Raw genomic sequence first — 24,101 nt, 5'->3', positions numbered from 1 at the left:
ATCTGTACCATTTTTTTTTTTTTTTTTTTAGAGTATGTGAACCTCTAATACTGCTTTGGGTGGGTTTCACAGATTACCATTCTTCTCAAGCCTTCCCTCCATCCTCACTTGTAATGCTCCCAGACCTCACTTCCTACTTTCCTGAGAAAAAAAAAAAATGTAGAGACCAATTAGCATGATGGACAACTTTCCCCTTAAAACCTACTCTTTGCACATTCGAAACTTTTGCTATTTCCATCCTTTCCTCCTGTCTCCGAGAACTTGGATATGGCTCCTTCTTCAGAGGTGTTAGGTCTTCTGCCTTCCATTCTCCTACCCTTTCTCACCAGGACACTGCTACTATGGGGTCATCTTCTGAACCACTGCACAGACCCACTCTAGGTCACCCATGACCTTGGCTGGTCTATCCTTACGGTCTACTCCTCATGTAAGTAAGTAAGGAGCTAAGGGATCGGCACGTGATGATGTTCTGCCCAGTGAAACAGGAGAGAAAGTTTGGGATGGGATGGGGGAAATGCCCTTCATTGATTAAAACCAGGCATTCCAGAAGCAAAAGCCCTCAGCAGAGGCTGAGTCCTATGGGGATGGTGTGACTCAGAAATGCTACTACTACTTTGCAACTTAGAGGAGGAGGAGCCTGAAAGTGTCAACAGGGAAATGGGCAGAAACTCTTATCTTGCAACATAATTGCGTCTCCAAGCTAAATGATGGTGGAAAAGCAGTAATTCTGAGATATTTGAGATTAAGCCTGTGGAGTTCAAGTCTTCTATTGCGGTTCTTGTTTTTCAGTTGCTAGGTCATGTCCAACTCTTTGTGACCCCATGGACTGCAGCATGCCAGGCTTCCCTGTTCTTCACTATCTCCCAGAGTTTGGTCAAACTCACATCCATTATGTTGAAGATGCCATCTCATCCTCTGTCAGTCCCTTCTCCGGCCCTCAATCTTTCCCATTATCGGGGTCTTTTCCGATGAGTTGGTTTTCTGTTGTCTGCAGTTTAAAGCAGCCTAGTTGATGCTTCTTCCAGAGCAGGAGGTGACTGCCACTGGAGCTGCCCACAGGCAGGGTGCAACTAGTTTCTCAACCCTCTCTTTCTCTCCCTCCCTCTCTTCTCACCCTCTTCCCTCACTCCATTCTGTTCCCCTCCTCTCTCCCTTCCTCCCTAGCTTACCCATTCTTCCCTAGCTCTATACCTCCAAAACTATCCTTTTAACTCTTAGACCTGCCCCACACAAGCATAAAACTTCTATCTTCTGGTCCAAAAAGCACTTTGCAGATGATTATGAGTATTCACGGCAGTTTTTCATATGCCTATTTAACATAGATTTCTGGAGGGGTCCCAGCTTTGTTTTATCTCTCCTTTACGGCTGTGATAGGGATATTGGTGGCTTATGTATTCAATGCTAAGTATCCTGTTACATGTCTAAAGTTCATGCACACATATAGAAATGAATAGCCATAGAAGTGCAGCTAAGGGGTATTTATTAAATGTTATAGTGATCAGAAGAAACAGTATAAAAGGGCATTCTCAATTTTCTCAGCAAGTTTCCTTTTCTTTGCTTTATGAATTTCATGAATCCAGAATTTAGAAAACGTCTACTTTTTACAGTAGTCTTAAAGGGCAGATGTCATAAAAGGTTACTTCTAAATGTACTTCATAATTGCTTTGCCATTCCTAAGCCTTTCCCCAGGGCTAACCCTGGTGTGGGTTTATGTGTGGGTAGGTTGTTTGGGTAGGTCCTTCAGTGATTCCAAACTTTCCTAGTTAGTGGAAATATAGCTTTGGGGGGGGATTCTGCCTCTGGAATTCAGGCCATTTTATTTGATTATGTGATCCCCACCCCCTCAAAACCAGAAGAAACTCCCCTTAAGTTAGAAGGGTTTAGATGGTTTTGGTGAAGAAAGGATAGCAAACACCTAAAGCACAAACTTCTCCTGTGGTGTCGCAATTAGGAAGCTCCGAGGGGCTCCAGGACATGAATAGGTGGACCGCTGTATATGCGGCGCATGTGTGTGCTAGGCTGCGCCTGGGGTTCTGACGACTCGCTCTGCCTTTTGAAGAGTCCGTGGTGGTTTTCATTTCTAAACAGCCAAGTGTTGCCCTTCACTGTTTCTATAAGCAGTCTGCATAAACTGATGCTTTTCCCAAATATCACAAAACTAAGAACTGCACAGTTGCATAAGAGAGAGGAAAAGTCAGTTGCTCAGAAGATGGGAAGGGAGGTATCCCTCTGTGCACGGGAGGTGTACATTCCTGCCCCCACGTGCAGCCCCACGCTCTTCCTGGAGAGAGGCAATGTAACAGATCCATAAAGAGATGCAATTCTGTTTGCTCTCTGCTCTTCCCATGCGCCAGCACTAACCCAGGTGCAGAGGGTCACTCAGTTCTGATGACAACCTCCTGCTATGTCACCCATCACAACCTAAGCCTTAGTCTCCTCCATGGAAACTTAGTTTCTGTCAATTTCCAATATGTTTCCTTCGTAATCCTTTTATTGTAATTATGTACCCTTAAAGTTAACATAGTAGTAATCAGCAATTCTCTTATTTTCTTGAATTTCTTTTTATTCCTGTGGTTTTGATGAATATTTAATAGAAAGCCCACAATGCTCACTTTCATATCTCAAGTTCTATTCAAATGTATTCAAAGATAAGATCACCCAGTATCACTGGAAAGTCTACATAAATATTAATAAAAATACTGACAATTTAGATCCACATGGAATAATACTGCCCCCATATGATTTGCATAGGTAATAGAAGTAAATTTTTCTTAACACAGCCCTCCTGTGCCTCTTCTCAACTTGGAGATATATTTGCTATTCCTGGCAATGTTATTACAAAAGATAAAATTTCAGCCACTTCAACATTAAAAATAACCATAAAATGTCAGTCCTCCCAAACAGATGTGATTTAATCAAATTACCCTGAATCAATGGAAAAGGTCTGTTTTCACAAATTAGTAACTGCATTAATATTCTTAGCATCATGGTGACATTCCTTGGACAACTTGGAAGTGAGCTGAAAATGATAAAAGTGGATTATGGTACACATATCTCTGTATTCTCATCTCTGCAACTTAGACATTGGGGTGAAAGTTGTACCTTTTGTTTCTCAATGGCTGAGCAACACTCCGCTGGTTTTACTACAACTGATGACAGGGTAAGCATGGCAAACTGGATGCATGTGACAAACACAAGAGGTAATGTGTTTCCAGGATGTGGCATCTGGCCATTGACCACAGCCTCTTGGAACAAGATAAAGTCACTGAAATAGTTAACAGATGTTAGCATACTTGAAATATAAAAGTTCTATTGCTAAAAATTATGTGGGGTCAGATGGAGATTTGGCGCTTGGTCCATAATTTAACTGACTTGGCAAATGCAAAGTTGAGATCCAGAGGCATATAACGTATAATACGGAGGCCACACACTTTGCACAGCACACGGGGGCTCATAAACTACTGACGAAATGTACGCTGTGCTAAGCCAGCTTGATTAAGTATTAACACGGTATTTGATACTTAGGGAAATCTGAAGTCAATTTTCACATCGACTAAATTAAAAAGTTATTTCTGTAAGAGCAGAAGAGTAGACTTTTCTACAAGTTCAAAGGACATCTGCAAGTTTTATTATTTAGCCTTGGTTTGCAATTTACCTGATGACTGGCATATCTTCCCGTCCACTTCATAATCCATCCAGTGATGCCCTTTTTCAAAGTATCTCTCTTTTTCTTTTTTCCCCACTTTTGTCTATTACTCCACATTTCAGAACAAGCTGACAGTAATGCTTTTCAGATGCATATCTGTAGCTGAAATGGAGCCTCTCAAACTTAAGTCACAAAGTTATTCAAGTCAAGCACTGAATGAGGCTTGTGCTACTTTAGAGTTTGTAGTTTTATTCACAGCTTTGCAGATGAAGTCACCAGCTTCCATCACTTTGTAAAGATTCACACCCTGGTGAGACAGAAATGACGGTGCCAGGTAGGAGAGGGGTGGAGGGGTAGGAAGAAAGAAGACAAAACAGATTTCTTTTAATTATATTAGTAGTTACTTAACCATTTAAAATGATCAAACAAATGTTCATTATTGATTGGGGGACAACATTTGTCTCCATAAATTATGTAGATTTAATTTTTTTTTGCTTTATTAAAACATATCTTGAATCTGACCCTAGGCTAACCACACCTGAATAATCCAGTGTAATTATGCTGGTACCTAAACTCTATGAAGGACAACAGTAGAATCAGAAAGAGTGAACAAATATCAGTGAAGGGCAATTAAAATGATAATGCTTTGGAGCAGTTTATAGATAAGGATTTGGCAGGGGAATCTCATAGTATATCTTAGTATATAAACAAACAAACCTGATAAAGCTGCAAGAAACATAGGAATGATGAATGTATGTATAATTGTTAACCACATCCAGAAACACTATTGCTGGCATGAAATTGAAGGAGGTAGTTTAATAAAATGAAGTAGTATTTAGTCCACATCTGGAACTTGTTTGCCTGAGAGGTTGTACTGACTGGAAGCATAAATAGGATCAACAAAGGCTTTGGTAAATCCGTGGATGACAGATCGGCAGTTGGGTATGAAGGCCAAGTTCAGTGCAAGCTCCTCATCTTGGGCTTGGCGGAGCCAAGGATCACCACCGAGGTTTCCAGCCCGCACCGAGCTATCACTGGCGGGGACTTGGGGGGCAGTGTTAGGCAGATTAATCAGAGATTTGCCCCCACAGAGCATTTTGTAAGCTCCTATGTCTTGCCTCAACATGGACTAGAAACAACATGGACTTAAAACCGAACTGACTCAAGCTCCCTTGCTATTAAGCAGTAGTTTTTAAAATTTATGTAAGTCCGATGTTTTCTTAAAACGAACAAGCATAAATACTCACAGGCGCTTTTCATACCAGCAATCATAAAGAGATCATAACTCTAATACAGCTAGTTACTTCTCTCCAGAAACTTTTACAGCACTGTTTTCTTTGCAGTTTACGTCTGCTTAAGAATCACCAAAAAGTAATTTGTAAAATGGCATGTAAATAATTTTCATGTTTCTTTTTATTGTGAAGTTGTTTTTAGGACACTAACACTTGTTTTTGGTTTTGTAATGGTTTTGGGTGGAAAGTCCTTTAGGCATAGTTTGGTTCTTAATACAGTGATATGCAAATTCTGTAAGTAATAAGTTACACATGTCTGTCATTTCTGAATTACATCTAACAAAAGATCACAAGAAGATTTTAGTCATCAAAGTTCTTTGCTTTTCAGTAATTTCATTTATAGCAATTACGCAGTGGGATTGGTTGGTATCACAGCAAAGAAGAATTTTGCTTTGGCCTTTCTCTAACCAATTTACTTAAAGAACAGATTATTTTTGTTTGCTTGTTTTTCATCACTAAGTCGTGTCCGACTCTTTTGCGATCCCCTGGGCTGTACTCTGTTGGGGTCCTCTGCCCAGGGGTTCCCCAAGCAACAATACTAGAGTGAGTTGCCATTTCCTTCTCTAAGGGATCCTCTCAACCCAGGGATCAAACCTGCTTCTCCTGGATTGGCAAGCAGATTCTTTACCACTGAGCCACCCTGGAAGCCCGATGAAAAGATACCTTTATGAAATAATGTGGCATTTACTCTTAAATCATTTCAGCGTTTAAACCAGGTGCTTAAATATGTTAATGTACTATGATACATTATGAAGTTTCAAGAACTTCACATAGAAAACAGTTTCTGTCTTTAGGGTGCCTGTGGTCAAGCAGGCAATGTGGAACTCTAAACAGGAAAGCCTGCACTGCAGCTAAAGTCACTGAGATATCCAGATGACCATGAGGGCAGAGCTGCAGGGTGGTCAACCCACTGAGGAAAAGGAAATGGGAATGAACGGAGAGCAGTGTGTCTGGGAAGAGTTCCAGGAAGGGTAAATCCTGACCCGAGGCTTGTACAGAGAATATGAGTCCTTGAGAAGAAGGAGGAGGCGTGAGGCACCGTCAGTACAGACATCTGAAACATATCATGGGATGCGTGGAAAGGAACGGGCAGAAGGACTGGAAAAGGAAAAAAAAAAAGGCCCCAGAGTGTGACAGAATATAGCCCTGCTTTTCAGGAAATGGGAATCCACTGATGCATGCCCAAGCAGAAGCAAGGCATATTCATATTTGTATCTTAGATGAAATCTTCCACGGCAGCTTGGAGGATGAATTTGAAGGCAGTCTGAAGTCAGCAGACCAATATGTGCCAAGCCGCTTCAGGCGTGTCTGACTCTTTGTGACCCTATGAACTATAGCCTGCGAGGCTCCTCTGTCCATGGGCTTCTCTAGGCAAGAACACTGGAGTCGGTTGCTGTGTACTTCTCAAGGGGATCGTCCCTACCCAGAGGGTCGAACCCTTATCTCTTATGTCTCCCGCATTGGCAGGCCGGTTCTTCGCCACTAGCGCCACCTGGGAAGTCCCGCAGACCAGGATAGAGGATGAATATCCCTGGAAGATACGAGGACTTGTGGTGATGTAGTTACAGCCACGGTAGGAAGGAAGGGACAAGCAACCAAAACAGTTTAGAAGTCGCATCAGTGACTCTTGCTAATTGCGTAGGCACGCGAGCCAGTGATGCAGGTTCCACAGAGAGCCTTGGTTTGTTGGTTGCTACCCAACATTACAACTTAAATTGGGAAGTTCTTGGAAATGAAAACATGGTGTATTTGCAGTTGGACCCAGACAGCCTGACTCATGGGAAGCATCAACTGAGTTCAACCGAGTTATATAAATCTTCAAGAAGGGATTTCTATTGCTTGAGAGTTTAGGATTAGGAGATGAAAACTATTATATACAGAATGGATAAACAAGGTCCTGCTTGGAACTATATTCAATATCCTGTGATAAACCATATTGGAAAAGAATATGGTAAAGAATGTGTGTATGTGATGAATATATATATATATGTATATATTTGCTGTACATTGTAAATTAACACAGCATTGTAAGTCAACTATACTTCAATAAAATAAATTGGAAAAAAGAGGAAATATTTCTACTTTTTTTCAGGTTCTGTCACAGTCATATCTAATAGAAATGATGGAAATAATCAGACTACTCAGTAATAGCTATTCCTAACCAGAGAAGAGAGGCAACAGCTTCTGGTATTTAGTTCCAGGTGATATTAGTCTTTCAGTGAACAGGATTGACTGTCTCTAGGCAACAGGCAACTATGAATACATTGTAATGCCAGCTGTCTGTCTCCGGGAGAGCTGAACACAGAAAGAAGATGGTACTGCAACCTTCTGGGAGCTTCCGAGAAAGGCACGGAAATGCGGAGGAGAGGAGCCCAGCAGGTGGACCTGGGGAATCAGCAGGGAAGTAGCAGAAGGTGTGTTTTTGAGGGTGGTTTACTCGCTCTCAGCTCTCAGGTGAAACCGAGGAGGAGGAGGAAGGCCATTTCAGGAGCGGGGAAGGCAGGAGGGAGGGGCGGAGCTGAGAAACGGAGAGCGCAGGGAAGGATGCGCAGAGGAGTCAGCTGGGCAGGACCGCCTCTCAGTAGAGCGAGGGAGGAGCAGAGAGGCCAGACGGAAGGACAACTCCATTCTCGAATCCAGGTGGTGATTTGTACATCTCAGAAAACATGTGGAATTCCTGACCATCTGTGAACAGCGCTTTTCCCTAAAAGATTCTGCCTTAGAGATTAGTAGATCATTTTAATAAGCATGTGTGTTATAGGGCCTGTGACTTTCTCAGATAGCACTTGCAAAGAGACTATTCCTGCCGGCCAATGTTTCGCATGCTAAGTATTATTAAACCCTGCTCCTCTACTGGCCATTGTAAAATGGCCCTGGGCTCTCTTCCAGAAGCCCTACTTGTCACCGTGAGAAAACCAAGATCCCAGTTTTCCTCCAAGGAAAAGAAAACAGCAAAAACAAATATCATAAAAGCAAAGACAGGCTCTAACTCACAAAGTGTGTGACATCAAATGAGATACTGGATGAAAACGTACTTTGGAAGTAAAGAAGCAGTAAAAAAAAAAAAAAAAAGTGAAATGGTAGCATTATTGGTGATTGAGCTATAGCAAAAGTTCTTTTATAAAGTCCCCCTCAAGAATTTTTATTGTATTTTCCCACTGTGCATTTTAGGAAAGAGCAAAAGTATAGTAAAACTTGACCTCAAAGTTGCTTCCCAAATCTGAGACGCATTCCAATTTCAATCTGCAAGGAATGTATGAATATTAAAATATGCTAAGTTACCTTACCGTGTTGACCCCCAGGCCATTAAGCATGTAGATCAGATCCTCCGTGGCTACGTTCCCAGAAGCACCTTTTGCATAAGGGCAACCACCTAGTCCGGATACTGCAGAATCCACTACATTAATGCCCATCTGGAAAACAAAACCAGACACCCAAGCTTGTCTCTTTATGGCATGTAAGTTGTTGCGTTTCTATGTAACCTGTTCCAAAGAGCAAATAAGGAAAATCTGAACTATGGTCCCACTCTATTCACTTACCCACCTGCCGCTGGAACACTCCCCAAGGTGGACTTCTTTTCTGACTAATCTTGTCTTTCAGCCTAACAGAAACTCTTAAAAGATCTCAGGAATGACAACAGTCTTAGATCAAAATTGAAATGGTGTTCTGATTGATAATAGAACAAAGGCAGGGGGTGAAGCTTGAAGTAAGATTCATTCATACCTAGGGTGTATTTTCCAATCTAATTTTGAGTTTTATTCTAACAGCCTTGTATAACCAATATGAAATATTTTCAACAGCCTGACCCAAAAAACAAGATTCCTTAGAAGACAAGTCAGGGGTGTCTCTGTGTTTGAAGCTGTGTCTTGTGGGGTGAGTTCATCCATTCAATTCACCCATTGTTTATTGATCTGCCACTTTGATTAATTTGCACACAAAACCTGTATGTTTTGGGAGAAGTGAAGAGACATTTAAGAGGTAGGACATCCACCATCAACAGCTGCACCAGTTCACGTTTACTGGGTTCTCACTAAGTGCTCAGTTCAGTTCAGTTCAGTCACTCGGTCATGTCCGACTCTTTGCGACCCCATGAATCGCAGCACGCCAGGCCTCCCTGTCTACCACCAACCCCTGGAGTTTACTCAAACTCATGTCCATCGAGTCGGTGATGCCATCCAGCCATCTCATCCTCTGTCATCCCCTTCTCCTCCCGCCCCCAATCCCTCCCAGCATCAGGGTCTTTTCCAATGAGTCAGCTCTTCGCATGAGGTGGCCAAAGTATTGGAGTTTCAGCTACAACATCAGTCCTTCCAATGAACACCCAGGACTGATCTCCTTTAGGATGGAGTGCTAGATATAGTATTAATACCATATGATGCTAATTCATAATTCCTATAAAACCCCATGAGGTAGATACTCTTCCATCATTCTCAAATCATAGATGAAGAAACTCAAGCACAGAGGGATCGCATAATTCCTCTGTCTCCAGAGAATTCACACTCTGCTCTGGGCTGTAAGCTGTGAAAACATGGAAGTTGGTTCACGTTGTACATCTGGGGAGATCCGAGGCAGAGAGTCTCCATGGTTTGGAAAAGCTGTGAAAGACCTGAGCACAAATGGCTCTGAAAAGGAACCCCTGAGATCAGACTCTAATAACTCATGAAGAGAGGTGAGCAGAGAAGCCCTCCATGAAATGTGACAGCTGGGTAATCAGGAGCCACCTGAGGTCTAACCTGATTCTTCACTCCTGGACATTGGGGAAAATGGCCATGGCCTCATCTAAAACAAGAAGCACTGGGAAGCAGAGCCCTGATCAACGTGCTGGATCAGGGGTTCTGAATCACAGAAGCAGAATCACAAATTGTTGCTACAACCTCAGTTTCTGATTCTGGAGGTCTGAGCTAGGCCTTGAAAATTTGAATTTTTAACAAGATTCCAGATGTTGTTCTCACTGATGTTCTGGGAAATTGCACTTTCTTTCTCCTTTTCTTTTTTTGATAACATTTTTATTTCAGATTTTCAGAAAATTTGGGAAGAAAGTGCAAAGCATTCCCATACATTACATACCATTTCCCCTACTGTTCACATCTTACATCATCGTAGTATACTTGTCACAACTAACGAACACATCTGATATTATTAACCAAAGTCCACACAGGATGCAGATCTCCTTAGTTTGGAAGCCATTGTCTTCTTTCTGGTCTGGGGACTCATCCGGGTACCACACTGCATTTAGTTATCTTGTCTCGGGATGTTGTGGCTGTGGCATCCTCTCAGCTTTCACTGTTCTTTGTCCTCACTGACCTTGACCATTTTGAGTTGTACCTGTCATGTGCTTTGTACAGTACCTTTCGATGTGGGTCTGTCTTATGTTTTCTCACAGTTATACTGGAGTCCTAAACTTTTGTGAGGAGGGCAACACAAATGAGATGCCATTCTAGACACATCACATCAAAGGTACACCCTACACAGCTATGGTTTATGACTGATGATGTTCACCTTGATCCCATGCCCCATTTTCCATGTGGTACTTTTTGGGGGGGAAAAAAAAGTCACTATGCGCAGCTCAGATTTAGGAGTGGATAGTATCTACCTAAATTATTTACAAGTCAGCCATATGGGAGATTTGTCTATTCTGCCATAATCATTTATCTCTTCAAACATTTGTTTACATCAGTAGAGACTCATAGGTATTTATTTAGTGCTTTGCATTGTGTTCCAATATTCCTTTATATGTCTTGTCACTCATGTTGTTTGAGATTTGGCCACTGGGAGCTCATCACTTTGTTCCATCTCCTTTGACAAGCTAAGAGGGCTGCATTCTTTTAATCGAAGTGTAGTTGATTTACAATGTTGTGTTAATTTCTGCTGTACAACAAACTGATTCAGATACACATACACACACACATATATTCTTTTTTATATTCTTTTCCATTATGGTCTAAAGGGCTGCCCATTTTTAATAAATTTTCTAGATTTTCCCTTGTGAGATCTAGGTTGTTTACCAATTTTCCCAAGAGCAGAACCATATCCAAAAGCCATGGATGTCTCTGTGACTAATGCAAGTTTACAGATATAGTTTGTTTGCTTCTGCATGTCTGTCACCACTTACTATCCTCTGCAACATGGGAAGGTCTATATGGCTCTTCTTCCATTACCACGACCTCTCTCCAAGTTTAATTGTGTTTGGGTGTTAATAATTGACCAGCTGAAGTACTGGTCCATTTAGGACAGTCCACATTTGTGGTGAATCAAGATAGTAAGTATAAGGACTTATGCTCAAGGAGTGAAAGCTGTGGACTGGTCCAGTAGTTGGACAGCACAATGGTAGGACAGTGGCTCATCGCTGGGAATTAAGCAGTACATCAAATAGACAGAGACATTCTTCACCCACAGGTTAAAATTTATCTGTTCAGTTGAAATGAATCTATCACTCAAGGAGACAGAAGTTTTGGCAATTTTCAGTCCCTACCCATTATAATCCCCTGGGGCCCTTTTAAAAATAACACACAAGCTTCTACTCCCCAGGATCTCTGTCTGGAAGTGAGTCAGCTTTGGTATTGCTTTAAAGCTCCCCCCTGGTGATTCTCTTGAGTAATTATGTGTGGGAACTCCCGAGACAAGGTTCTCATCCATCTCAGCCCTTATCAGCTGTGGGTATGAGAGAGCTTTCATTTTGAAGATGCTCTGTACCCTGAGGCAGCAGAGTTAACCATGATGGATCAACTTTTCAACAAATCAGTTTTTGAAAGGACACTCCCAAAAGTATGTGAAGTAGTGAATTTAAGTAGTATGTGCGTGATAGCTGGAAGACAGCTTCAGCCTACCAGGAGAGCTTATGATCTGTAAAATTTTCCGTATGTGTGTTCAGTTCAGTCGCTCAGTCGTGTCCAGCTCTGGGACCCCATGAACTGCAGCACGGCCAGGCCTCCCTGTCCATCACCAACTCCCGGAGTCTACTCAAACTCATGTCCATCGAGTCGGTGATGCCATCCAACCATCTCATCCTCTGACGTCCCCATCTCCTCCCGCCTTCAATCTTTCCCAGCATCAGAGTCTTTTCAAATGAGTCAGCTCTTCTCATCAGGTGACCAAAGTACTGGAGTTTCAGCTTCAGCATGAGTCCTTCCAATGAATATTCAGGACTGATTTTCTTTAGAATGGACTGGTTGGATCTCTTTGCAGTCCAAGGGACTCTCAAGAGTCTTCTCCAACACCACAGTTCAAAAGCATTCATTCTTTGGTGCTCAGCTTTCTTTATAGTCCAACTGTCATATCTGTCCATGACCACTGGAAAAACCATAGCTTTGACTAGACAGACCTTTGTTGGCAAAGTAATGTCTCTGTTTTTTAATATGCTGTCTAGGTTGGTCATAGCTTTTCTTCCAAGGAGCAACTGTATGTATATTAGACTTCAATAAATAACAATGACAAAAAGGAAGTGTTGTCGGAACTGAAGGTAAACAGGAAAACTTAAACTGGTAGGAAGATGAATGAGAATTTTTTTTCTATTGTGCAATTAACTTATAATTATTCTTATTTACCAATATCTATCATGCTAGACATTCCTGTCAAAATAGTTCTTCCCTGGAATAGTTCACAAATCCTAAGTAAATAACGAGGCAAAAAATAGAAACAGATAGATGTACATGGGCTTCCCTGGTGGCTCAGACGGTAAAGAATTCGCCTACAATTTGGGAGCTTTGGGGTTCGATCCCTGGGTTGGGAAGATCCCCTGGTGGAGGGCATGGCAGCCCACTCCAGTATTCTTGCCTGGAGAGCCCCATGGACAGAGGAGACTTGGAGGCTACAGCGGAGCCATGGGGTTGCAAAGAGTCGGATACGACTGAGCGATTAAGTACAGGGTGAGTGTATATGTCTCAGACATGAAACACATCCCCTTACACATAGACTTGTTACAGTATATTTTATACGGATAAAAATTAGAAAACCATCCTAATGCCTGTAATTCGGTCTAATTTAAATTAATTAAGGCACAGTTGTAAAATGGAATGATAAATACTTTGTAAATGCATAGTTAAAGGAAAGAAACAGATTATAAAACATTATAACAGTGTATGCAATCATAATCCCATTTTCTTAAAAAAAGAATTTGGATGATAATATCAAAATGCTAAGAGAGGTGATCAATGAGTTGCATGTTATTCATTTTATTTTAATTCTTTTTATCTTTGTTTTCCAATGACCGCACAATGAATGTAATTATATATATAAAATTAGAAAAAGAAAGGCTTCTGCAAACTGTAGCCTGTGACAGACTGACAGTAAGTAAATCAGAGTGGGAATAAATAAACCTAAGGCTGAATTCCTTGATTAACAACATTATTTTGCAACTAATTGGTCTTTCTAGGATTTGAGACTGCAGGCTAATGTGTGTACATAATCTCATAAGAACAGACATGATCTGGGGGAAAGGCTCTCTGAAAAATGGTCCTTCCTTCTTTCCTGCTATCACATTCGCTCTGGAACAGATGATGTTTCTGTGAGCATTAGTCACAAATTAATTCAATCAATTCTAAAAGCAGTATGTGGATTTCAAGTTTCAATAGCTAATTTAAAGAGTTTATTAAAGTATACCTTACCTATGAAGAAGACTACTAAAATATGTGTTCCTTTTAAAGTCTCTTAAAAAAAAAAAAGAAAACAAATCACAATCATTTAAAACTCGAACTTTCAGGACTTCCACGGTGGTACAGTGGTGAAGACAGCCTTCCAATGCAGCAGACGTGGGTCCGGGCCCGGGATGGGAGCCTAAGATCTCACATACCTGCACTCCGCAACAGAAGCTGCACGCTGCAGCTAAGGCCTGACGCAGACAAATAATCTTAAAACATAAAAACAGAACTTCCTACCCACTGTCCCCTCAACTCTGACCTCTATTAAACGTGTGATTCTTTCCCCCGCCAAAAAACACCTTCTCAATGGACAGTGTTACCCACACAATAAGTTAGATGGCTTTATTTATGAACAAGCTGCTTTGGAAATTTCTAGTCATAGTCATCTAAGAAAATGTGACTCCACTGTGTATGTTTTCTTTATCTCTGTTTCCGTGTCCTATTAGAAATGGTACACAATACAATGTAAACAAATTCTTAACAGAGCAAGAAGAAATTTGTTTTCCTCATCTGTTATTTATGGTAAATAGAGGAAACATATGGTACTTTACTACTGAAATCATAGTATTATAGTAAATGCATTACATTTACAACAGTATCATGTATTTGTTAGTAGATGTGCCGCATGGCTGGTTTTATTATACAAGAGCCTGCATTAAAAGATTATTCTTAGATATTTCTTTACACACGTCTCCAAACCTAAAACACTGCTTTCAGATTTTCAGTTCCCCTGTGTGTGTGTGTCTGTATGTATATAAGCACACAAGCACGGATGATTTTCTGCACCGTCCAGTATGTTGCAAAAACAAAGGACTTGGGTTTTGTTTTAAAAGAAATATTTTTGGATCAACAACCACAAGGTGGCGATGTAACACCAAAATCCACCAGGTGAAAGTCAAGCATTGAAATGCCACTGGGTTGCAGTTCAGAAATGGCAAATATGAAACTAAACAGATTTATATTATGCAAATAAATATTTTTCTTACTTTAAAATAAGGAGACTTTTACTAATGGTGCATAACACATCAAATGCGATTTTTGTGTTATTATTCCTTTGACTTCAGCATGTTTATTGAGCACATTCTATGTGCCAGGGACTGGGATACATACACAGCCCTGTAGCACATGGAGATTAGCGTTAGAAATTAAAATTACTATATATTTGCTCTGTCACTGAGAAATAGTTCACTATTAGCAAATGAGAAACCGTTCTCTCTAGAACTCAGGAAGTTAATTCTCCCTAAAAATGAAATAAATCCAAAACTCAAAGGACGAAGGTGACCGAGGCTCCCATTTTCCTCAGCGTCATGATCAGAGCTGTTAACCCAGTGACACAGGTTATCCCAAGCCTTGTGAGTAGAGCTGTGAGCTCCATCTGCTTGAGCCCCCAGACGAGTACTAGGACTGTAGGCTGAGGAAAATGCAAAATACAAGAAGCTACTTCTGGAAACTGGCAGATTATATAGATATAGCATGAGCATTATCACTCTGTATTGCAATATCAAATAAGCTCTGAGGAATGTTAATTTTTTAAAATTTCGCATAGTGGCTAGATGCCCAGATCACACTGATATACCTGATATATAACTGAAAATATCACCTTGAGTTTTTCTCAGTACTGTAAGAACTTATTCTCCAAATAAAACTGAAAAATATGAGAAGACGAATCAAAGATATCGTCTTCCAAAATGTATAATCTTCCATATGTGTCTGATTTTCCAAATATCTCTGATAGGGAAATGATTCATTTGGGGATTTAAGTTACTCATGGGGAAAAAGACAAATATTCATGTAACAGAAAATATTAAAAATATACCCATTTTCCTGATATTTGTTTCCCTTCACTTCTTTCTCACAGCTAACATTCCTGCCAACAGAGGATCATAATTATCCACACGTGAGTGCTGTTTCCCCCCAGCGGCCAGGCCAGTGTCACTAGTAGGGTCACAGCATTCTTTCCAAGGAGCTCAGATCTTGCCCTGAGATGCTTCCCATCCATCACTCTAATGAGTTACCATATTCAGTTACAGTACCAACTACTTGCCATTCATGTGTACTGTGAACATACCATATCTTGAAAACCTCAGGCAATAACCATTGGCATACATGAATAAAGCCCACTGTTTTCAACCACAGAAATTATACACCAACATTGGCATGTAAATCATGATGCCTTGCTGTTGGGGTAAGTAAGCTAACATGATGGATTACCAATGCTTTCATAGACCATAGCTCACCTCTGAAAAGTCTCTCCCACATGCTTCCTTTTACCCTGCCTCACCACACATAATGAGAGAATATATTCATACTTTCATTTCGTATATTGCAAATTGAGACAGAAAGAAGAGTGTGTACATAGGAAGGCACAAGAAAATGGAAAAATAGGTAAAGAAATTCTCAATTTCAGTAGATTGAGAAATACTCAATACTATCAGTGAACACTGAAGGCTTATTTTATCACATACACCTTGTCACACGCGTCACATATGGTAAAGCGCCACAAAGTCAGAGCTAAGTGGGCGGGAAGGCATGCCCCTTTGCTGATGAGGAAACTGAGGCTTAGAGAAGAAAAGTGGCGGTCGGTGCTTCAGGCAGAGTGCATGTGAGGCAGACTGTAACAGCTGCAATATCTGTGTGCTTACAGTTCAGGATTGATAGTTTATGCACCATACACACTAGGTGCATATTCATTGACAGGGACTTCACTAAAGGCTTTACACAATTGGTTGCATTTAATCGCTGTAACAACTCCAGGGGCACAGCTGTGAATTAGGAAGACAGCCACTGACAAACAAAAGACTTCCTTTTCTGAAGATGTGGTGCAAACATACAATAGAATACTATCCAGTGACCAAAAGAAGGAAATAAGGCCATTTGCAGCAACACGGACAGACCTAGAGATGATCATGCTAAGTGAGGCCAGAAAGAGAAAGACCAATGCTGCACAATACCACTTACATGTGAGATCTAGAATAATGATGCAGATGAATTTACTTACAACATAGAAACAGACTTGCAGACTTCGGAAACAAACCTGTGGTTACTGAAGGAGAATGGTGGGGAATAAATTAGGAGATTGGGATTACGTGTATACACTACTATATGTAAAGCAGATAATCAGTAAGGACCCACCGTATGGCTCAGGGAGCTCTGCTCAGTATTCTGTAATAAACTACAAGGGAAAAGAATCTGAAAAAGGATATACGTACACACGTATATACAGACTTCATGTATATACATATATATGTATATGTGTATACATAGAAGTGAATATATGTATATATGTATACATAGAACTGAATCGCTTTACTGTACATGCCAAACTAACATAGCACTATAAATAAACTTTCTCCAACACAAAATAAAATTAAAATTTTTTTAAAAGAATAAAAGTAGGAAAAAAGACTTTCATTTTCTCATCAACCTTACTTCAACTTTCTGAAAAGTTTCTACACAACTCAATATTATCAAGAAACTTGAGGAAATAAATGATTGTTGTCCCAGTGATTGCATTTCTAGGAAGCTAGCCCAAGAAAACAACCAGAAATGTTAGCAGAGATTTATGTTCAAGCATGGCTATTTTTTGTAGCATTATTTGTAATAGTGGAAAAAAAGACTGTAACTAAAATGTCCAATAATAGAAAGACAGTTGAACGTTACATTAGATAGACTTTAACATGACAAATTGTTTTGAAGTATATATAATGGTACAGTCCTTTTCATCCTAAGGGACTGGAATGCAAAAGTAGGAAGGCAAGAGATACCTGGAGTAACAGGCAAATTTGGCCTTGGAGTACAAAACGAATGAGGGAAAAGGCTAAGAGAGCTTTGCCAAAAGAACACACTGGTCATAGCAAACACCCTCTTCCAACAGTATAAGAGACAACTCTACACATGGACATCACCAGATGGTCAATACTGAAATCACGTTGATTATATTCTTTGCAGCCAAAGATGGAGAAGCTCCATACAGTGAGCTAAACAAGACCAGGAGCTGACTGCGGCTCAGATCATGAACTCCTCAGTGCAAAATTTAACTTAAATTGAAGAAAGTAGGGAAAACCACTAGATCATTCGGGTATGACCTAAAGCAAATCCCTTATGATTATACAGTGAAAGTGACAGAGATTCAAGGGATTAGATCTGATAGAGTGCCTGAAGAACTATGGATGGAGGTTCGTGACATTGTACAGGAGGCAGTGATCAAGACCCTCCCAAAGAAAAAGAAATGCAAAAAGGCAAAATGGTTGTCTGAGGAGGCCTTACAAATAGCTGAGAAAAGAAGAGAAGCTAAAGGCAAAGGAGAAAATGAAAGATATGTCCATCTGAATGTAGAGTTTCAAAGAATAGCAAGGAGAGATTAGAAAGCCTTCCTCAGTGATCAGAGCAAAGAAATGGAAGAAAACAAATGGGAAAGACTAGAGATCTCTTCAAGAAAATCAGAGATACCAAGGGAACATTTCATGCAAAAATGGGCTCAATAAAGGACAGGAATGGTATGGACCTAATAGAAGCAGAAGATATTAAGAAGAGGTGGCAAGAATACACAGAAGAACTATACAAAGAAGATCTTAATGACCCAGATAACCATGATGGTGTGATCACTCACTTACAGCCAGACATCCTGGAGTATGAAGTCAAGGGGGCCTTAGGAAGCATCACTATGAACAAAGCTAGTGGAGATGATGGAATTCCAGCTGAGCTATTTCAAATCCTAAAAGATGATGCTGTTAAATTGCTGCATTCAATATACCAGCAATTCAAGATACTCAGCAGTGGCCACAGGACTGGAAAAGGTCAGTTTTCATTCCAAACCCAAAGAAAGGCAAGGCTGAAGAATGTTCAAACTACTGCACAACTGCACTCATCTCACACACTAGCAAAGTAACGCTCAAAATTCTCCAAGTGAGGCTTCAACAGTATGTGAACTGAGACCTTTCAGATGTATAAGCTAGATTTAGAAAAGGCAAAGGACCCAGAAATCAAATTGCCAACAGTTGTTGGATCACAGAAAAAGCAATAGAGTTCCAGAAAAACATCTATTTCTACTTTATTGATTACTCCTAAGCCTTTGACTGTGTGGACCACAGCAAACTGTAGAAAATTCTTAAAGAGATGGGAATACCAGACCACCTTACCTGCCTCCTGAGTAATCTGTATGCAGTTCAAGAAACAATAGTTAGAACTGGACATGGAACAACAGACTGGTTCCAAATTGGGAAAGGAGTGCATCAAGGTTGTATATTGTCACCCTGCTTATTTAACTTATATGCAGATTGCATCAAGTAAAATGCCAGGCTGGATGAAGCACAAACTGGAATCAAGATTGCTGGGAGAAATATCAATAACCTCAGATATGCAGATGACATCACTCTTATGGCAGAAAGCAAAGAGGTACTGAAGAGCCTCTTGATGAAAGTGAAAGAGGAGAATGAAAAAGTTGGCTTAAAATTCAACATTCAAAAAACTAAGATCATGGCATCTAGTTCCATCACTGCATGTCAAATAGATGGGGAAACAATGGAAACAGTGACAGACTTTATTTTGGGGGGCTGCAAAATCACTGCAGATGGTGACTATAGACATGAAATTAAAAGGCATTTGCTCCCTGGAAGAAAAGCTATGATAAACCCAGACAGCATATTAAAAAGCAGAGACATTACTTTGCCAACAAATGTCCATCTAGTCAAAGCTATAGTTTTTCCAGTAGTCATGTATGGATGTGACAGTTGGACCATAAAGAAAGTTGAGTGATGAAGAACTGATGCTTTTGAACTGTGTGTTGGAGAAGACTCTTGAGAGTCCCTTGGACTGCAAGTCCATCCTAAGGAAATCAGTCCTGAATGTTCATTGGAAGGACTGATGCTGAAGCTGAAGCCCCAATACTTTGTTCACCTGATGCAAAGGACTGACTCCTTGAAAAAGACCCTGATGCTGGGAAAGACTGAAGGCAGGAGGAGAAGGGGAAGACAGAGGATGCGATGCTTGGACGGCATCACTGATTTGACAGACATGAGTTTGAGCAAGCTCAGGGAGTTGGTGATGGACAGGGAAGCCTGGTGTGCTGCAGTCCATGGGGTTGCAAAGGGTCAGACATGACTGAGCGACTGAACTGACTGAGTGATAATGGTATGGAAAAATGATAATAAGAAAATGGAAGAGGGATTTCCTTGGTGGTTCAGTGGCTAAGACTCCACACTTCAACTCACAGGCCCAAGGCCAATCTAGCATCAGTGAACTAGATCCTACATGTGGCAGCTGAAAATCTTGCATGTCTCAACAAAGATCAAAGATTGCACATGCCCACAACTAAGACCCAGTGCAGCCAAACAGATAATTTTTTTTTAATGAAAAAAATAAAAAATGAAAGATAAAAGAGTAGGACAGTAACTATGCTTGGTATAATTCATTTGTATTTCTAGATTTCTAACAATTTGTTGTTGTTGTTATATACTGCTTGTAATTAGGACAAATGAGTCATATTCATGAATGTGTACCCTTCTTTCTCAATCATTTCCTTCTCCTGCCAAGACAACACCCAAGAATAGCTCTGGTCCATCGTAGGCTCCATTTTCTTATTTCAACTTCAATCCAAATCCTGCCGATGCCTCTTCTGAGGATCATCTCTTCTTGCCTATTCCTGAGTAGATACGGCTGGCTCATCTTCAGTTACCGTTCATGTTTTCTAATCTACTGGCACAAAATAATTAGACCCGTTCTCCTTAAATTTCGTTGAGCATATGATTTCAGTTGATAGTCTAAGGGTGGGGTCTGAGCCTCTGCCTTTCAAACCACTCCCAGATTATACCAAGGTGGATGATCTCAGAACACAAAGATCACCCTTCTTTCCAGAAACCTCTGAGGAGTCAACCCCACTCCCTCCAGTGACCACAACGGCTCCGCATGCAGCGTTTCTCATAATGAAGCCTCAGGAGTATCAGATTCACTTGAGTTAAAACTACCTATTTAAACATTCAGATTTCTGTGCCCCACCTTGAAACCTGATGTTTTTCATGTAAAGCTCAAGTATGTGCATTGTTTCACACTGCAAAATGACTCTCATTGATAATAAAGCTGGAAAATCTCTAACCTTTGAATTTAGCTGTTCACCCGTGGCATACAGCGCTGGTTCTTCACCAAAATGCCTGTCTCCTTCTCTCCCAGGATGCAGCTGGCCATCACCAAACCGCCCTTCTGTGCAGGCGAGCCTGCATGAATGAGGCTTAGCCATGCCTCATGAGCAAAGAGACGCAGCCCGCTTCCAGACAAGGTCCCTCCAGAAGCTACCCGTCTCTTCCGTATTAATGGTCAAAGGCCCATGATAGTGAGGCTGGATGGAATGGGGAGCCACACAGTGAGAAGGGCCAGGCCCCTGAGCGACCCCCCGGAGGAAAGAGCCTGCGGCCAGGAGCAATGCAGTGGGCCATCTGAAGAGTAAGGGACAGATGTCCCTTTGATTCTCTCTGTTCTATTTGGTCCAGGTTGCGTTTTTTCTTTTGTTTTTTAAGTTTTATTGGAGTATAGTTGTGTTACAACGTTGTGTTGGTCTCTCCTAGACAGCCAAGTGGCTCAGTCATACATATACACACGCCCTCTGTTGTTGGATTTTCTTCCCATTTAGTTCTCCACAGCCCTGCGCTCTACCGTAGGTTCTCATTAGTTATCTATTTTTCCTTGTCTTTTTCTTTTTCTATCTTTGATTTTCTTAACTGTGCATCTTTTATGATTCTATTTTATCTCCTCCTTAATATTTCTATCTCTAAATTGTTGAGTAGTTACCCCACGGTTTACAGTATAACTTAATACAATTAAATGAATACAACTCACCTTATTTAATTAATAATAGCCTACTTTCAAAGAGTTATCCACATGGACAGAAGGATCTCACAGTATCATATACAATATATTCTCAATTCCTTCCACTCATCCTTTGTATTACTGTTTCCCAACCAATTACTTTTACATATATAAGCATATAATACATTGCTCTTAGAGCAATTAAAAATAAGAAAAAAATAATTTCATCTTGATTTATTTCATTTCTGAATTTTTTGAAGGAACTTCTCTAGGAAACAACAGTAGAGATTAAAATCCTGGTATTTAGTGAACACATTTTTTGTAATTAGAAGAAGGAAGATTAATTAGTTAAGGGGGATGTTCAAGTCACAGAACAGGGTGGACATTTCTCTAACTACACTACACTGATGCTTGCTGAACATAGCTAAGGAAAATGAGATCTGATAAAATTGATTGGATTTCATGCTATTGGGAATGGGCTGTTTCAGCAGAGACAGAACAGGGGTGAAGTGGCAATAGATTCAAAAAGAGATGGAGAACCTACAGCCTCTTGCTTCTAAGATTGGTTTCAAGAGATAGACTTCTGCTTGAACGTGCTCTGCCACCTGTTAGCTGTGTGATCTTGAAGGTGTCACTTTATCTCTCTGTTCACCCAGCTGTAAAATGAATTTAATAGCACTAATGCACAGACTTGCTCAGGATACAATGTGATGTTCCATGGAAAACCCATATCCCATAGCTGGGTACATAACTTGAGAAATCTTGGTTTTCACAGGCATAAGCCAAGGAGATAGAGGCAGACAGAGGATGTGGATGTGTTAAATGAAGCAGAGAACTGGGGCAGAATATAGCAAGGGAGGCGAGGAAACGGAGACACAGGTGAGCTGGACGCCATAAAGGACAGAGCTTATTGAGTGGGAGTAAAGACTGAGGCTGCACTAGATAAGAAATTAACAAAGAACACACAGTGGGTCTGCCCTGGTGGTCCAACGCAAGGGGACGTGACTTTGGTCCCTGGTCAGGGACTAAGATCCCACATACTGTGTGGCCAAAATATTTGACCTGGCATCAAGTTCTAGTACATCGACTTGCTGTTGCTTTTGTTTTAAATAAAATAAAGGAAACAAACACTTAGGGAAGTGGGGATGAGCTTGAGATTAGGGCAGAAACATGGAGCTGAGCCAGGAAATCATGGAGAGCACCGTGCTATGAGATGGACAGAAGGAGGGGCCAGGCAGAGCGCCAGACTGGTGAAGGGACAGTGACCTCGATGCTTCCAAGGAGAATCAATATGCAGTCTTCTCAGAAACAGTGACTAAGCTCATCGGCTGGCAGTTCCAGAAAGAGTTGGCCGTTGCATTCCAGTTCCAGTTAGCTCTCACAATGCCTTCTGCGAGTGCACAAAAGTGATGGATGGAGACCATGGTAACAAAATGAGAAGGAGGAAGGAAAGGGGATGGATGGATGACTCACACTGTAAACAAGGATGATCTTGTATCTACAAAGGTGGAGTCTCCATGAATTTTTTTTCATAACAATCTACAAATCAGATATTCACAGCCAGAATTGATCTCAAAAATATACAAGTAGCTCATACAGTTCAATTCCAGAAAAATAAATGACACAATCAAAAAGTGGGCCAAAGAACAAAACAAACATTTCTTCAAAGAAGACATACAGATGGCTAACAAACACATGAAAAGATGCTCAACATCACTCATTATCAGAGAACTGCAAATCAAAACCACAATGAGGTACCATCTCATGCTGGTCAGAATGGCTGCTATCCAAAAGTCTACAAGCAATTAATGCTGGAGAGGGTGTGGAGAAAAGGGAACCCTCTTACACTGTTGGTGGGAATGCAAACTAGTACAGCCACTATGGAGAACAGTGTGGAGATTTCTTAAAAAACTGGAAATAGAACTGCCATATGACCCAGCAATCCCACTCCTGGGCATACACACTAAGAAAACCAGATCTGAAAGAGACACATGTACCCCAATGTTCATCGCAGCACTGTTCATAATAGCCAGGACATGGAAGCAACCTAGATGTCCATCAGCAGACGAATGGATAAGGAAGCTGTGGTACATATACATCATGGAATATTACTCAGCCATTAAAAAGAATACATTTGAATCAGTTCTAATGAGGTGGATGAAACTGGAGCCTATTATACAGAGTGAAGTAAGTCAGAAAGAAAAACACCAATACAGTATATTAACCAATATATATGGAATTTAGAAAGATGGTAATGATAACCCTATATGTGAGACAGCAAAAGAGACACAGATGTACAGAACAGACTTTTGGACTCTGTGGGAGAAGGGGAGGGTGGGATGATCTGAGAGAATAGCATTGAAACATGTATTCTATCATATATGAAACAGATCGGCAGTCCAGGTTGGATGCATGAGACAGGGTGCTCCGGGCCGGTGCACTGGGATGACCCAGAGGGTTGTGGGACGGGGGTTCGGGATGGGGGACACATGTACACCCGTGGCTGATTCATGTCAATATATGGCAAAAACCAAATATTGTGAAGTAATTAGCCTCCAATTAAAATTAATTAATTTTTTAAAAAAATCCCATGTATGCTTGATTGATTTCGGTTTAAAGGGAAGGAACTAAGCTCCAGAGCTCTTCGGGGGTCCCCAAAAGTCACAGAGGTGGCAGGGCTGCGTCTGGAACTCAAGCCTTTGTGCCACTCAGGCCTTCGTGCTTCTGGAG

General features: G+C 40.9%; 1 protein-coding gene across 3 annotated transcripts in view; it reads right to left on the bottom strand.

Moving 5' to 3' along the window:
* Window positions 1-3,851: 3,851 nt before the first annotated feature.
* The window catches only part of HMGCLL1 (3-hydroxy-3-methylglutaryl-CoA lyase like 1), a 180,337-nt gene continuing 160,087 nt past the window's right edge, over window positions 3,852-24,101 (bottom strand). For all 3 annotated transcript variants that reach the window (XM_065913225.1, XM_065913226.1, XM_065913227.1), the window contains 2 exons: window positions 8,226-8,351; window positions 3,852-3,953 (listed from right to left, as the gene is read on the bottom strand). In XM_065913225.1, coding sequence (XP_065769297.1) covers window positions 3,852-3,953; window positions 8,226-8,351 — 228 coding nt within the window. The remainder of the gene's footprint in view (window positions 3,954-8,225; window positions 8,352-24,101) is intronic.

This window comes from Muntiacus reevesi, chromosome 20 (genome assembly GCF_963930625.1).
Source record: "Muntiacus reevesi chromosome 20, mMunRee1.1, whole genome shotgun sequence".
Taxonomy (NCBI): Eukaryota; Metazoa; Chordata; class Mammalia; order Artiodactyla; family Cervidae; genus Muntiacus; species Muntiacus reevesi.
Note: the sequence above shows the minus strand (reverse complement) of the source record. Positions and strands in the feature narration are given on the sequence as shown.